This window comes from Cololabis saira, chromosome 18 (genome assembly GCF_033807715.1).
Source record: "Cololabis saira isolate AMF1-May2022 chromosome 18, fColSai1.1, whole genome shotgun sequence".
Lineage (NCBI taxonomy): Eukaryota > Metazoa > Chordata > Actinopteri > Beloniformes > Belonidae > Cololabis > Cololabis saira.
The window spans coordinates 18,411,850-18,426,677 of NC_084604.1; the positions used below are offsets into that span (position 1 = coordinate 18,411,850).

The 14,828-nt window shown below is 38.2% G+C and overlaps 1 protein-coding gene across 17 annotated transcripts in view; it reads left to right on the forward strand.

Annotated features, from left to right (window-relative positions):
• Positions 1-14,828, forward strand: part of ptprk (protein tyrosine phosphatase receptor type K) — a 111,139-nt gene that overhangs the window by 40,186 nt on the left and 56,125 nt on the right. For all 17 annotated transcript variants that reach the window (XM_061706968.1, XM_061706970.1, XM_061706969.1 and 14 more), the window contains 4 exons: positions 4,826-4,948; positions 11,194-11,354; positions 12,454-12,505; positions 12,590-12,648. In XM_061706968.1, coding sequence (XP_061562952.1) covers positions 4,826-4,948; positions 11,194-11,354; positions 12,454-12,505; positions 12,590-12,648 — 395 coding nt within the window. The remainder of the gene's footprint in view (positions 1-4,825; positions 4,949-11,193; positions 11,355-12,453; positions 12,506-12,589; positions 12,649-14,828) is intronic.

The following is a 14,828-nucleotide window of genomic DNA, read 5'->3' on the forward strand; positions in this document are numbered from 1 at the left end:
ATGTAAATGAGAAGCCATTATTTCATTAGCGAGGCGACCAATCACGCAAGCTGATTAGGCAGTGATTAGCATGCAATGAGTTTCTCTTGCTCACTCTCCGTGGTTGTGTGTGCCCTTGTGAATGGAAGAGATGGTGGCAATAATGACCCATCTGTACACATGCTCATGCATACACATGTACCCGGAAAATTAGGGAGAAATGATAGTTAGCACATGCATAAATATTAGTAAAAACAAAAAATGCACAGTGTCTCTGGCACAGATTTAAAATTGCTGGATCTTATATGTTTAATGTAAAAGGGTTCTCTTTTTTCACAAAGCTCCAGATGTCTTCCACTTCCTTCCAGACCCAGCCTCTTACATTCACTTCAACTATTCTGATTCCCATTCATACCTTAAAAAACAAAACAAAACAAAAATACATGTGGTAGCCTGCACCATCGCGTCAGATCAAATAAGAGCCATACAAAGTTGGTTCCTACCACGTTAACTGAAGCATTTTGTCAACATCTTTTTGAAAGAAGATTAGGATATTCTTCAAACACGTAAAACTGTACTGCTTTTGTATGAAGTATTTGTACAGAGTAGATTATCTGATCTTGAGCAGTCAGTGCTGATGCACAGTCTGAACGCATTTCAGGATGAATTCAAATCGGATCAATAAGGATGGATTTGGGACACTTCTATCCACATTCTTTATAGCCTATTAAACTAACATCAGTAAAGCTCTTTGTTGTTCTTCTTTGAAATCTTCTTTCTTTTACCTTGATTTGTATTGTACATAGTTTGGAATAATATACTTTTTATTGTCAGTTACACCAGGGTATTTCCAGTTGTTGCCACTGGCTGTTAAAAATAAAAATATGTTGAAAGATGTAGAGGGACAAAGCCAGATCCGATCATTCAAGACCTGAGGGCCACTTTAAAAAAAATATCTCAGGACACAAGTACAACAGTATTTAAGTTTTGGCTATGTCCCTTGTTGGAGGGGTCGCCACAGCTAAACTTCGTTGTCTGCAGACAGATATGGCGACGCATTTAACACTGGATGGATGCCCTTCCTGATGCAACCCTGCAAGTACAGGGAGAGCAAGCAAACCCCACACAGGCGCGATTCAAATCGGGGATCTTCTCACTGCGATGTAACTTCTAAACAGGGTCTACATTACTACATCACTTTATTGTCAGCCTCCTACTGCCCAAAACATCTACTTTTCCATGTTTTAACTTGTTTCTTTTACCAGCAGTAGATCAAACCAGATGCTACATAGAAGCTAGTGAGTGTTACCATCAGATATATTTGGAATTGGTACAAAATTTGAACAATTCACATTTACAAGGAAATAGAGAATAAGAATTCAAGGTCTTCTCAAGTCATTGACAGCAAGCATTCGCTGTCCGAAGCAAATAGTTTGTAAAGACACTTTTGCACAGATGAAGCTTTTGCAGAACTCCTTTCAGCACGCGCACATCATGCACCAATACTTTGGTTTGTTAGTCTGAAAGTCTTAAAACAAGGGCATGTTTTCTTCTCTGTCAAGCCAGAGGAAATCTCTACTAATGGACACATTAATAAACTAAATATTAGAGCTTAGTGGAACTTTGTCTGTGTACATATGCAGTTGAAAGGCCACGAAACATTTTTAAAGTTTATTCTATTTGAATCTGTTTTTTTTTTCCTTTTAACTTTTTATTGTACTGTCAGATGTTGAATTGATGCAATAAAAGGGTCAAACTAAATAGTTACTGTATGGTAAGTTTGTACATTAGCTTCAGAGAGGTGAAAAAAAGCCAAACAAGCTGGAGCACGTTATCCAAGGCGAAGTGCGTCTGGAATGCCCAAACAACCTCCAGTAGTTTATCGTAGTATTACAGATAATACAAAAAACTATTACACATATTTTATGTTTAGTAAAATTCATAAAACAAGTTAACATTTCAGTTCAAATTCAAAAATACTTCGAGGAAAATTGATTATATATAAAAAATATGGAGTCTTTTGAAGGACTGCCAACTTCGCTCTGACTATGATTAGCGTAAAATGTGTATGGAAAATGAATGGATGAATGAAGAAGAATTGTAGCTTTCAGTTGCCATTAGCAGCTCTATGTAACAAAGTCTGCTTGAGTGTTTATACCATAATAACAGTCAGGTTGGGTTTATCATTATTAAAGCAGAAAAAATAGAAGCAAGCAAACAAAACTAAAAACTCTGCATAATACCGTTCTTTGTGTAGAATGATAAAGATGTTCCTTTTGACCACATATATTGCATGTGATGTGGACATCCATTAACCATAGGCAGCTGACTGAGAGCAGTGCAATGTTTCTGTGTAGCCAGCTTTTAGTTGAAAGCCTTGCCTTTCTTCCAGATAATAGCTGGTCATTCCATGAATGATAGAGTCCCAAAGAGCAGAAAAGCGGATCACAACGCTCCAGTTCTGAGCTCTCTACACTGGCTTCCTGTACACCAAAGTGCTGATTTTAAAATGCTGCTGTTGGTTTATAAAGTCTTAAATGGTTTAGGGCCAAAACATGTTTCAGATCTTCTAATACCTTATCTCCTGGTACCTTCTAGGCATTCCAGGTCATCTGGAAAAGGTTTAAACTAAGCTGTTTTTAGGCACCATTTGTGTGGAAAGTCACAGGTCTACCACTGCACTGTGTGAGTTTGATTAATTTCAAGTTTGATGTGCTGTGTATTATTTGTTTCCCTCTCTTTTATTGTGAGCAATAATATATATACAGTATATATTGTTAATGTAATGAAATAAAAGGCATTTTGATTTACATCAAGAACTTTGTAATGTACTTTAGTCTGTAATTTGATTTGTCCTTTCTCGTGATTAAGAGTTAAGTGAAGTGAATGAGAGTGAACTGAATTGCATGAGGAGAGCCGTGTTTAAACAACGACACTAAGAGGAATGTTATCCAGTTCCCCTCTGAGGCTGTGAGTCACAGCCAGCCATGCAGCCGGCAGCTGAAGACAGTCGCTTAGTTTGATGTGGACTTGTTTCTCCTCTGGCAGCGTCTGTCACCTCTTGGTATGCCTCTGTAGTGGGGACTCAGCAGGGTATCTGAGGGCCTGTCGTTCTGCTCTCCATCACAGACGACACCATTTGCTCTAGGACACAGGTAGAAAAGCTGTACCGCTAACCGAATGCCAGGAGATTTATAAGGCTGGCACTGCTGGTTGATAATAGTGCTTGAAAGTGGCTTGCTCGCTTATACCTTCTTTCTTAGTAGCTTCTTTGTGGCTTTTGAAAATGACATTTGTATATCTTCGCTTTCAGGATTGTGTTCTTCTCATTTCTTTTCATCTCCTGTAGCGGATGAGGTGCAAAAACAATTCCAACCACAAATCGGCGAAAGCTGGGGCAGTGTGGAAATTTAAAAGTGATCCTTAGTATAGTTTGATATTCATTCCTAATGAAATCCAAGATATTTTATATTTATCTCATTAACTTCATTTCATACTACATTCCTACATTTCAAATTGGGAAGTTTTTACCACCATGTTCAAATTGTAAAACAAAGGTTTCCCAAATGAGTCCTTTGCCCATGCATGTGGTTGTAATGGCTATTGATTAATGAGGGTTCTTGATTTACTATCGCCACTAGTGTCCAGCTTAGGCTACTCTCTTTAACAAACTACAATTCTTCCACATTACTTGAATGGTTAAATTATATATTATATACTGCAGAGGGAGAAATCAGCAAATCTCACTCTATTATTTCCCTTGGGATTATTTTTTTACTGGGGTGAGCATCGTGGAACAATGTGTCTTGCTCAAAATTGAGTTGCTGGGAATTTACTACTGAGCTTGAATTTGAAGTTGCTTAAAATGCTTAAAACTTAAAACCACTGTAGCACTTGAGGTACAGGGACCCCAAAACTGGATTCCACACTTTTAAGCAAAGTAGTTTGCTAAATAGTAAGCTTTCCAAGCTGAGGCATTTTATTAAATCATATCTCTTGCTATTTTAAAGTCACAATTGCTGTCATCAAAGATTCTATAGTGAATTTTGTCCACCCCTGACATGTTTTCTTTAGCTAATGAATGCAGAAGGGACACTTCTCTTTGACCTCTAACAACCAGCCTTGAATCAGATGATATTTTAGCTTTTCTTAGCCATGTTTCTTCCAGCCATTTTATTCACACAAGCTGCACATCACTGCTAGGTCAATGAATCAGATAGCTAGTAATGGCCAGCATGCTTGTTCCTATCAGCGGTATTGCCAGCATGAGCCACATATCACTGCAGGTTGATTTGTTCAGCTAGCTGTCAGTGACAAGTGACATCCCTATGTATTAGCGCGTCTTCCTGTTCAGGCGGGCCCAGAGGCGGCCAGCTCACAGATGGGTGTCCTGAGGCTGTGGAGATGGGCTCAGATGATATGCTGAAGGCTCCACTGGTGGAGTCAGAGGTGATCGTGACTGGCCTTGAGTGATGTCTGTCGGAGCTCAGACTCCCGGTGGTTTTTTAATGAGCAGAAAGAAACACACAAACAAAGAAACAGCACTCTGGAAAAATCCAAAGGCTTTCTGAAGTGGCTGCAGAAAAGTTAATGTTGCGTCAAAACATTTTTTTTTTATGTGTGTATGTCTGGTCTTAATTCAGCTAACCTTGTTTTTCTATCCATCCATTATCTTAACCTGTCCATTTTTAGTCAGGGATATGGTGATCTACTGAACCCTGTTCTAGCTGCTGTTTTTACAAAAGAAACTACTACACTAATTTCTGCGAAATAACCTCCTGAAGGGATCAGTAATGTTTTAAATAATCTACCTGTAACCTAATATACCTGTGTTTCTTTTTTGCAGGAAGCTGTACGTTTGATGAGGGCTTCTCTCAGTGTGATTACCAACAAGATCCTTATGACGACTTTGACTGGATGCACATCAATACCCAGGAAGTGCCATATGTTTCACCAGACCTGCCGCAAGGTGAGGCTCAAGCTACTCCCTCCAGATTTCAGTGTTTTACGCTCAAACCTCATTGTTTTTGGGAAGTATTGTGCTAAGTACGCTACATTTTTTTAGGTACTAGTCAATTGTATGACTTGACTAATATTTGATATACAAATAAAAAATACAATGATCTTCGACAACACAGTGCGGTATTGAAGAAATAGGTTTTTACAGACACATATTGCTTGTCCACAATTTCTTGGCAAAGTGTTCCTCAGTCCAGGGGCCCTGAGGAGCCATACATCCTGGGGGGGGGGGCTCTTACTTGCATGATTTAGACATTTCCATGCTCTAATTCACCTGATTCAAATGGATGTGTCATTAACAGGCCTGTGTAAACCTTGGTGGTTACTGTATGGTGATTCCTTTATTTGAACCAGGAGCAGAGTGACACTGTCTTAGGTCATCCAAAAGAGAAAAAAAGAAAAAGACATAGAAAAAAAATTCTGGTCTCAATCATTTCAGAACAGAGCAATTGTATTTAGAGGCTCTTTGGAGGGGATCTGATTTTAGGTCATGAACCAGTAGCCGACTCAACTGCATGATGTGTATAATTATGTTGTCCAACTAGCTTCATTTTGACCTGCTGCCAGAGCACAATGCATCGTACATGTGGATGTATCAGAATCCTGTACATCACAAGTATTAAGAACCTAGAAGTGGAGTATTAACGACAATACTACTGTAGTTAAGCCTCAGTACCTTAATGGAGTAATGATTAATATATATATGCATTTTTTAAATATGTCACATATATTTATTTTATTAATAAAAAAAAAAAAAAAAAAAAATATATATATATATATTTTTTTTTTTGGGGGGTGGGGGATGAGGGGTGACATCCGCTGCTAGTCCAAGACGCGAAAAACACATGAAAACGCACAACGAGCACACGAGCCCTGGAAATCTGCAAGAGAAAAAACAAACAGACACGAGAACAGGCAGAGACACAAGCAGCAACTATCCCAGGTCCCCGGGACCCAATCAAAGCTTGGAATTTTATTTAATTGCAGACATTGTCAGCCTCATATATTTAATGTTGCTTTGTGCCAACTTCATTAAATTTGTTAATATTCATCCATTTTAGATTTTATTCCTGCAACACATTCCAAAAGAAGTATGGAGAGTTAAGCTGTTTGTAATGTCCTTTTCACAACAATTAAAAGGTGTCCTGGCTACAAGTATAGTGACGAAAGAAGCAGATCGGTTGTTATTTTTGTCTACAGTGCCCGTTTCTTAAAAAAAAAAAAAACATGCCCAGAGATGTTGCTGACACCTCAGGCTATATATAAATAATTATTTTGTCATGGTAATACCACAGTAGGTGGCATTTGTGAAAGAAGACCCATAATTAAAATAAATAAATAAATAAATAAATTATTTTCTCATTAATTTGTTGACAAATTGGAGATCCCCAGCCCATAGTTACAGTACCTCATAAAGATTCAGCATGGAAAGGATACTGCTTTTGTAATAAATCATAACTGCAATCACAAGTAGATGTCACCTATTTGAAATAACATAATATATATATTTTCTTTCACCTCCTCACTTGCACTAAATTGCCAACACACCAAGTTATTTTTTAATGTGCTTCTGGCCTGAACTACAAAACTGGATGTATATTCAACTAAAGGACATTGACAAGAAAAGACATGGAGCATTGTGGGTTTAAGTGAAAGAATCATTGTTTTTTTTTTTTCATTAGCATTTTCAATATCATACCAATCCCAACTTTTTCTGATTTGGGGTTGCACAATGACACCCTCCCCCCGTCTCCTCCTTAATCAGTTGTTTTTTTTTCTTTTCTCAGTGATGATGATGAAGGGGAAATTAAATCTTTCTGCCGCAGGGCTGAGGGTGTAATTAACAGAATATGAGGTCATTAATCAACACCAGTGAACAGGGAAGGTTGCTTGCTTTACTGTGTTACAACCAAAATGTTACAACGGAAACTTGCTTTGCAGTATTGGCAAATAGTAACAAGTTAAAACCACAGACTAAGAATGTTGATGGAATACATGACCATAATGTTTGCCAATGTGTGTTAAAGAAGTAAAAATGTTATAACCACAATTCTGTTGTTTACTTTCCTTTCCTATCTTGGCTTACTCTCTCCCCTCAATGTCTTTCTTTATTCTTCTTCTTCTCTGTGGTGGAAGATTATGACGGTGTTGCTATGACGTTACAGAGCTGCTATTTGGCTCTCATGTTTGTCACTTTGCTGACATTTAGAAAACTATTTATCGTTACTCAAATTTTATAGAATTTTCACATAAACACACGTTTGCTCAAAATACGTGTGCTGTTTTGCACATGTGATCTTGCATACATTTTAATATCCAGTTTTAGACCCAGAACCAGTCTTGCATTTAGTGCTATAAATACCAAGTGGTATAACTATGCAGTGGGGGCAGGGTTGCCACTTCATGGAGGTTAAATACCTTGCCCAAGGGGTGCAGAGGTAGTGCCTGGAATTAACATGGTGTTACCGTCTCTAGAAGGTGGTGGGATGAGCAGGGCATTGGAATGGCAGAGCAGGTTAATGGTTTGGAGATGTTGGTTGCTGAAGGGTAGGTTCAGAGTCTGGCCTAAAGGTGCAGGAGCATGATCTGACATTTGATGTGTTAATGATGCCAGTTGGGTGTGGGACAGTGGTGCAGTGGATGGAAAACAAGGTTGCTGGAGGGGATTAGAGATACACCTCATTGCTACAGTTTTCTGCATGGATGGAGTAGTTGGAAAGAGATCAGGGGTTGTGTCTGGAACGTAAATGCCTTGCCCAGGGACACTTTGGTAATGTTCATGTTGGAAATGCACTGTCTGCTGCAGTCTCTCCAAAGGCATGGTGTGGTTTAGGGCCGTAGGAGCTCTAAATCTAGTTGGCTGTTGACCTCTGAAAAGGTAGACGCAGCTTCAATTATTTTGACGGTGTTGCTCAGAGCCTTTGGCAACCAAAACACCTTTTAGTAGTAAGTTTACTTTGTTGATTAGTTTCGGGGGTTTGTTAAAGTTAATGCCAGAATAAAAGGAATTATATACTGGAGGCTTTTTATGAATTAGCTTTAGAGTCATTTCATGGACAACAATTATATTCTGTGCCTTAAAATAAACACAGATTTGTCACATTTATTAATCACCATTTTTGCTTAGGGCAGTATTGAATGTGCATGGATGATTTGGCAGGTTTTTTTTGTAATAGAGATAAAACTTGTGGATGTAATCACTCTAGGGATCGATGTTGGCACTGTTCACCATGGCAGGCCTAGATGCTATGCTGGCAATGAGCGCTGTTCCAGTCGAACATTCACGGGCTGCGGCTCTGTGGCTCAGTGGACTAAAGCAGATACTCTTGACTCATAATGTTGTCAGACAGCAACACTCCAAACCTATTTGGCATGCCATTCTCTCCATGTCTTTATTTGTGCTCTTGTTTTCAACTGCACACCCTCGCTAATGAGGGAGGAGATAAAAAAAAGAGACGAAATCTAAAGCAGATCCACCGGATGTTTTAATAATGACTGAATAATGATGGGTACATCAACATAACCTTAAAATAACATTAAAGCAACCCTTGCTGACAAAGTCTCTGCAAGACTTGAACTCTCAGCTTCAGAGATGTGTTATCTGTTGCATTGGATGTATTATGTATTAAACATCCACCCACATGGTTTCAATTAAACTAAAATCAATTTTTGAGCATAGAGTTAAGTAAGTTAGTTGTTTTTTTCCATGGATCTGTTTCCTTATTAATCAGTGCTTAATTTTTGAACAACAGTAGATTCAGCGGATTTTCCTAATTTCCAGTAACATTTTCTTTTAAACCATTTCAACTCTATACAGTTTTATATAAAAAAAATAGGAAGACTTTATTATTATTATTATTATTATTATTATTATTATTATTCACGCTGGGTCTTTTTCCATAAAGAAGAAGAAATAAAAAAATGGTCTTTAAATCAATTCCACATTTCATAAGTGGTCTGTCAGGTACAGAGTTTTACCCCTTTAGCAGTGAAGCCTCATATTGAATCAATGTCAACTCCAGTGGGTTCCTGGCTACTTTGCATCCCATGTAACAAGACCGACACCTTGAGATGCTAAAAATGAAACAACTCTGTCAGCTGTTATTCCAGCTGCAACGTGGGATTGTTTTGCCAAAGAATACAGCCTTGTGCCTAGCACACTGCTATTATTATTGTGTGACATATTTGGGTCTTAAGACTGTCAAGTGGTATTTTTAGCCTCATCGTTATATAGCGTCTTCAGTCTAACAGTGGCCATTGCAGACTTTGGCAGTTCAAAGGCATCAGCCATTTTTGAAACTGGCAGACTGAAAGTGTCAGATGTTCTTGGCTTCATGAAGTTTGCTTGAATAGCATGAATGCTGTATCAGTTTCATGTACTGGCAGCCTTTCTCCACTCTTAATTTCCATCATTTTCTTTTTTTGGACTCACATTATGCATTGACATTATTTTTTTCGCCACAGGATGATAATAAGGCTGTTGGACAATATCAAGACTATTATTGGAAATGTTTTCAGTGGAATCTTTGAAACTTTATATAAAGGTAGTAATAAGAAGCAGTGTTAAGACCTATCGAAGTGCCAAATGATATGCAGTGGTGTGTGTGTTGCAAAATGTTTAGTTGTCTGAGTATTTTTAGCTGGCACACCATCTTGGCAGCCATCTGAAAAGCACTTTTCTCATATCATCGTCTTAGTATTAGTGCCAAAAAATGAAGAAATGGGAACGAGGTCCATCCAATGTTCATTTTAGCTGGGTAGATTACAAAGTTTGAGTGAGGGAAAAGTGTTGGGAGGGAATTGTTCTTTCTGTGTTTATTTTGGGATTGTGGCTTTCACTGCCAGGAAGTGAAGTTATTTAACAATATCATACATTTAAGTGTGTCTTCCTTTGTTCGTTCACAAGTAAGGAAGTGAGGTAGAAACGATGACCATGAAGGAGAGGCGAGATAAGGGAAAAGAAGAGCTCAACCAGTACTGAAAGGCTGATGTGTGTGTCCATACACGTTTGTGTGCACTGTTTGAAAGCCTGTTACGTTTTACTCTATTCACACAGAGGAATTCCATTTTTCCGCAGTAGATTAACTAAACAATAACTGATAATCACCATTGTCCTACTGCCTATTGTAGGGTACATATTGTGTATGATACAACATGCAAATAGAATTAACCAGTTTCTGGTGCTGTTGTGGATTTTCATCTTTTTATATTGAAATCAGCTAGATTTAATTTTTACATAGTGATCATATTGCATTATAATCAGCACTGTCTTACTTTTATTCCTTCACAGCCAGTTTTATAACTAACAATATATGAACTGAATATATGAATATCAAATGTTATTTAAGAGTCTCCACAGATCCTATTAAAACCTATAAAATGCCAGAAAAAAAAACTAAAACGCTAAAAGAAATAGTCCAGAGTGATATCTTTTGCATTCCGATCATCTTGTTTTGTCCAACAAAAATAGATTTTAAATCAAATTTCTCCCTATAATTAGCTAGTTTCTACAAATTTTTAATGGGCTAATGCAAGATTGTGAGATTAAAAAGCAAACAGGAAAGGATGTCATTTCATCATATATCAGTGCAGTAACATCTGGTTGAGGTCTGAGCTGATTACTGGAACATCTGGATGGGCCAACTGGCAGTACACCCATATTAAGTATTATTTCAAGCACCAATTTCTACAGACAGCTACTGGAGGTACAGGGTACTGTAGCACTCAGTGGTGACTGTTGGCCAATAGAATAACTGAGATCCATTTATTCTTTCTGATTAACTAGAAAATGAATAACAAACGTCACAGGCATGAAGTGAGAGGAGTTTTTTGAATGATTCTGTGTCACAGTAAATAGGATAACTAGTGAAACAGGATATGGTTACATCACCCCTCTTTGATATATCAGCACAATACATAATTTTGAAGAGAACCTTTACAGAGTAAAGGGTTTCTTCAAGTATGTACATGTAATACAAGCTGTCTGTGCACTAACTACCTCGTTAAAGGGCACCATCACTAGTCCATTCAAGCCATGGATTACACCTGGTATGCGGACTGCAAGAACAAACAGCTGCCATAAAAATAAGCTATTTCCTCAGTTTGATTCATAAATCAGTCTTTCTTTTTTAGGATTACGTGTGATCCTGCTTTTCAAACAATACTTATCTTTACTTTGCCCGTCTCTGCTTTCAGGTTCCTACATGTATGTTGATGTATCTCAGTATGATGTTGGCGAGAAGGCCAGGTTTCAGCTGCCAGTGATGAAGGAGAATGATACTCACTGTATCGACTTCAACTATCTCCTCAGCAGCCCTGACGGCTCCAGCCCTGGCACCCTCAATATCCTCGTGAAGGTACAGAGCGCCAATGGAAGAGAAATGATAAGAAATGAAGTGCTGTTTTGTCCTGTTTAGACCTGGTGCAGTGTATGAGCGGATCTTCTGCCATGTTCAGAAGATCCCTGGAGCACTATGGGGTTAATTAACTGCAAATGATTGGTTCAATTTGTTAAAAAAAAATTAAAAAATCTGAAAGCAAATGTAAACCCTCACCAGCCTCTGTGTGTCAATTTTTATTCTCTGAGGCTGATAATGATAAACTGGGATGCATTTGTTTAAATGATATAAAGCTTTTTGTGTGTCACAATAGAGCATTGTTTCCAGATTCTAAATGAATAAATAAAAAATATGATTTTACTAAGATCTTGGTTGAGTGCCTGTTTTCAGTGGCTATCGCAAGAAAGTAATGACTTAAAAACAAACCTGTACATTTCATTTGCTGTGGTGTAAAATCATGTTACGCTTATTAAGCAGTTATCAAGGAATGGAATATGGGCGTACGCATTAAAAGGGACATATCTGAGTCTGTTGTGTTTTTTCATCAACTTAAGAAAGCTCTTGGGAAACACACACTTACATATGGTCGGAATTTATTAGTTAATATGTGAAGAAGGGTAGCATTGTGAGTTTAATGTTTGCCTTCAAGAGTAGTTACCCAAGCGAAAGCTCACATTTCTGAAACTGTCTGTCTAGATTTGCTGCTGTAGCTGACCCCGTCAGCAGACCTTCCTGTCAACAGGGAGAAACAAACAAACCAAAAAAAAAAAACATGACCTGGAGCATTTTACAGTCTAAAGCATTACTGATATATATTTTTTCTGCCTAATACACTTGCCTCTCTGTGCAAACCCGTGAATACAGTACCGTGAACTGTATTGCAGCTTGTCTCTAAGAAAGTTAAAAAGCTTTATTTCAAGAATATTAGAAGACTATTTTAAAATATTTTCCCAGTTTAAGAATTCTAATCAAAAAAATATTTTCTTACCCTATTGGCAAAGCCTTTTTGTTGAAAATAGGAACATTTTGACTGGATGTATCAAATATCAGGCTTATTTGTAGAAGGACTGTTCTTGCCCTGTACTCATGTTTTACATTGATGTGTGCTATTTTGTAGGTAAACAAGGGTCCGCTGGCAAACCCCATATGGAACGTGACCTCCTATACTGGTAAAGTTTGGCTCTAAGCAACATTCTCATTTCATCTAGTTTATCTGACACATTGTGATTTTGTTGCCTTACGTTGTTGTTCAGGTAAAGGCTGGCTCAAAGCTGAACTTGCCGTCTCCACCTTCTGGCCCAATGAATATCAGGTAAATCCCTTGGTTACAACCAAAACCTTTGTACATAAATGATTCACTTTCAGATGTGTTGATGTGAACACACGCGTCACATAAAAATGCAAACACATGTGCATGCTGTGAGGCAGGCTGCTGATTTATTTGTGTTGACTGATGCTCAGGAGGTGATGATTAGGCTGTGCTTGTGTCCAGGAGTTTGCATGCATGTTGAGTGTGTCGTTGAGCTTTGACATCTCTGACATGGTTGTCAATCCTTTTATGTATTTATAATGATCACCTGTCTGACCTGAACTGAACTTAATGAGATTGACTAACAGTGTATTGCAGGACGTTTGTCCCAGGTTGCATGATATTGAAAATGTGTGTGTTCTTCTTTTTAAATTTTTGTCCGTCAGAATCGGTGCCTGTATGCTGGCTAGTGTTAACAGATGTGTTCATGTTTCAGAGTAGCCTGTCTCTAGATGCTCTAACGGGCATACACACTGATCATGTTAACACACACAGCCTAGGGACCATGTAATACTACTGTATGGCTAAGTGTGAAAGCATCCTCCAAATGGCCCATCTGGAGCCCCGTCCCTTGCTGTGGCTGTAGGAGGAGCTCACCAGCTTGAAATTCATGTGTCAACATGTTTTAATTGAACATAATCATCCTAGTTTGCTGAGGCACATGTAGCTCTTTCAGGCTGTGAAGCAGGTTATTGGATTTGAGGTTATGAAGCTATTTTGTCATGTTTGAACATGTTTCTGTGTTAGCACTTTAGCTTGAGTTGTAATGAGACTGGTTCCTCGAGGGGAAGACTCTTCGCTGGTAGACTTACCCCACACACAGACAATAACTTGATAAACACAAATTGCAGACACACACCTACACAGTGCCCCACCCCCACCCACCCCACTCCCCCAAGTATTTCTTCCTTATTATGCGTGAAAATGTTCACTCAAAATATTCAAAGGTTTTTTATCATTTTATTGCAGTTCAATGAAATTACATAAACAATTCAGCTTAATCAGTTATCAGTCATTGGGATCATCAAAACATGTTAAAATGATAACAGTTGTATACATTTGTATAAATCTTGCAGACAAAAAAAGCTTCTGTGTTTAAATTTGAGGCTTTGGTCAGACATTTCTTTTGACTTCTGTAGATATTCTTAGTTCTTTTTTTATATATACACACCATCCCATCAAAACCTTAACAAATACACCCTTAATATAACACTTGATCACAGCAAAAAAAAAGCCTTACGTTAATCACGTACAAAACTCTACTATTTAAACTTCCAAACTATCACTTGTATCTTCTTTTGCAGCTAAAGAACTTGATTCAATATTCTTGTTAAAGATTACCAAACTGTTACTACTGGCTCATACAACACATGGCAGAACCCAAGTTTGACCCATTCCAAAAGCTTTGGGGCTTTTTTTATGTCCCACATTGCACTAGCCAGTGGGGTTGCTGATGTATAAATGCCAAAAAAAAGCCCAGATTAGTTCCAAAGATGACTGCTGTCTAGTATATTACCTTTAGTTTGGGGTAAAGCAGTGCATGTATATAGGCAGCCTGTACCTAAGAGCAAATTTGACTCTATCATGAGATGAAAAATATCTCCTCCCTGCAGCTGCGGATATTTTGGAACCAGTACCCGTACATGCATAGATCACAGTGAAATATGCATCTTGGACTGAAGGGGGTGTATGCTGTTCCCCAGCCCCTACTCTGAAGTGATGATATGTCATTCCTTCGCCTTCAGCATTTCAGAGTAGCTGTGCCTGCGTGTGAACTTGTAAACATGTGTTATCAATAATCCTGCTTTACATTGATGAGATCGGCCTGTGAGCGTTTGACACCTGTATGATCAGAGGTGACCACCCTCCAGTTCCATGGAAGACCCAATTCAAAGACTTCTACTCTGATGATGAAACTCATCGGTCAGCGTTATGATAAAGCGTGGTGAAATAATTCACGACTTGCATGCAAGCTGCAGTGACTCCAAGGCATGGTGGATTTCATTTTAGTTCAACATGCGGGAATACAAGATCATTATCAAAGCTGTAGATTTGAGACTGAAATTGATTTTTCTAACTGATCTGAAAAATGATTTTATCACATCTTCATGCCAAAACCCTTGCTTCAATGTTTGAAAACAACAACAAAGTACAGATTTATATCACTGAATGATAAGAGAGCA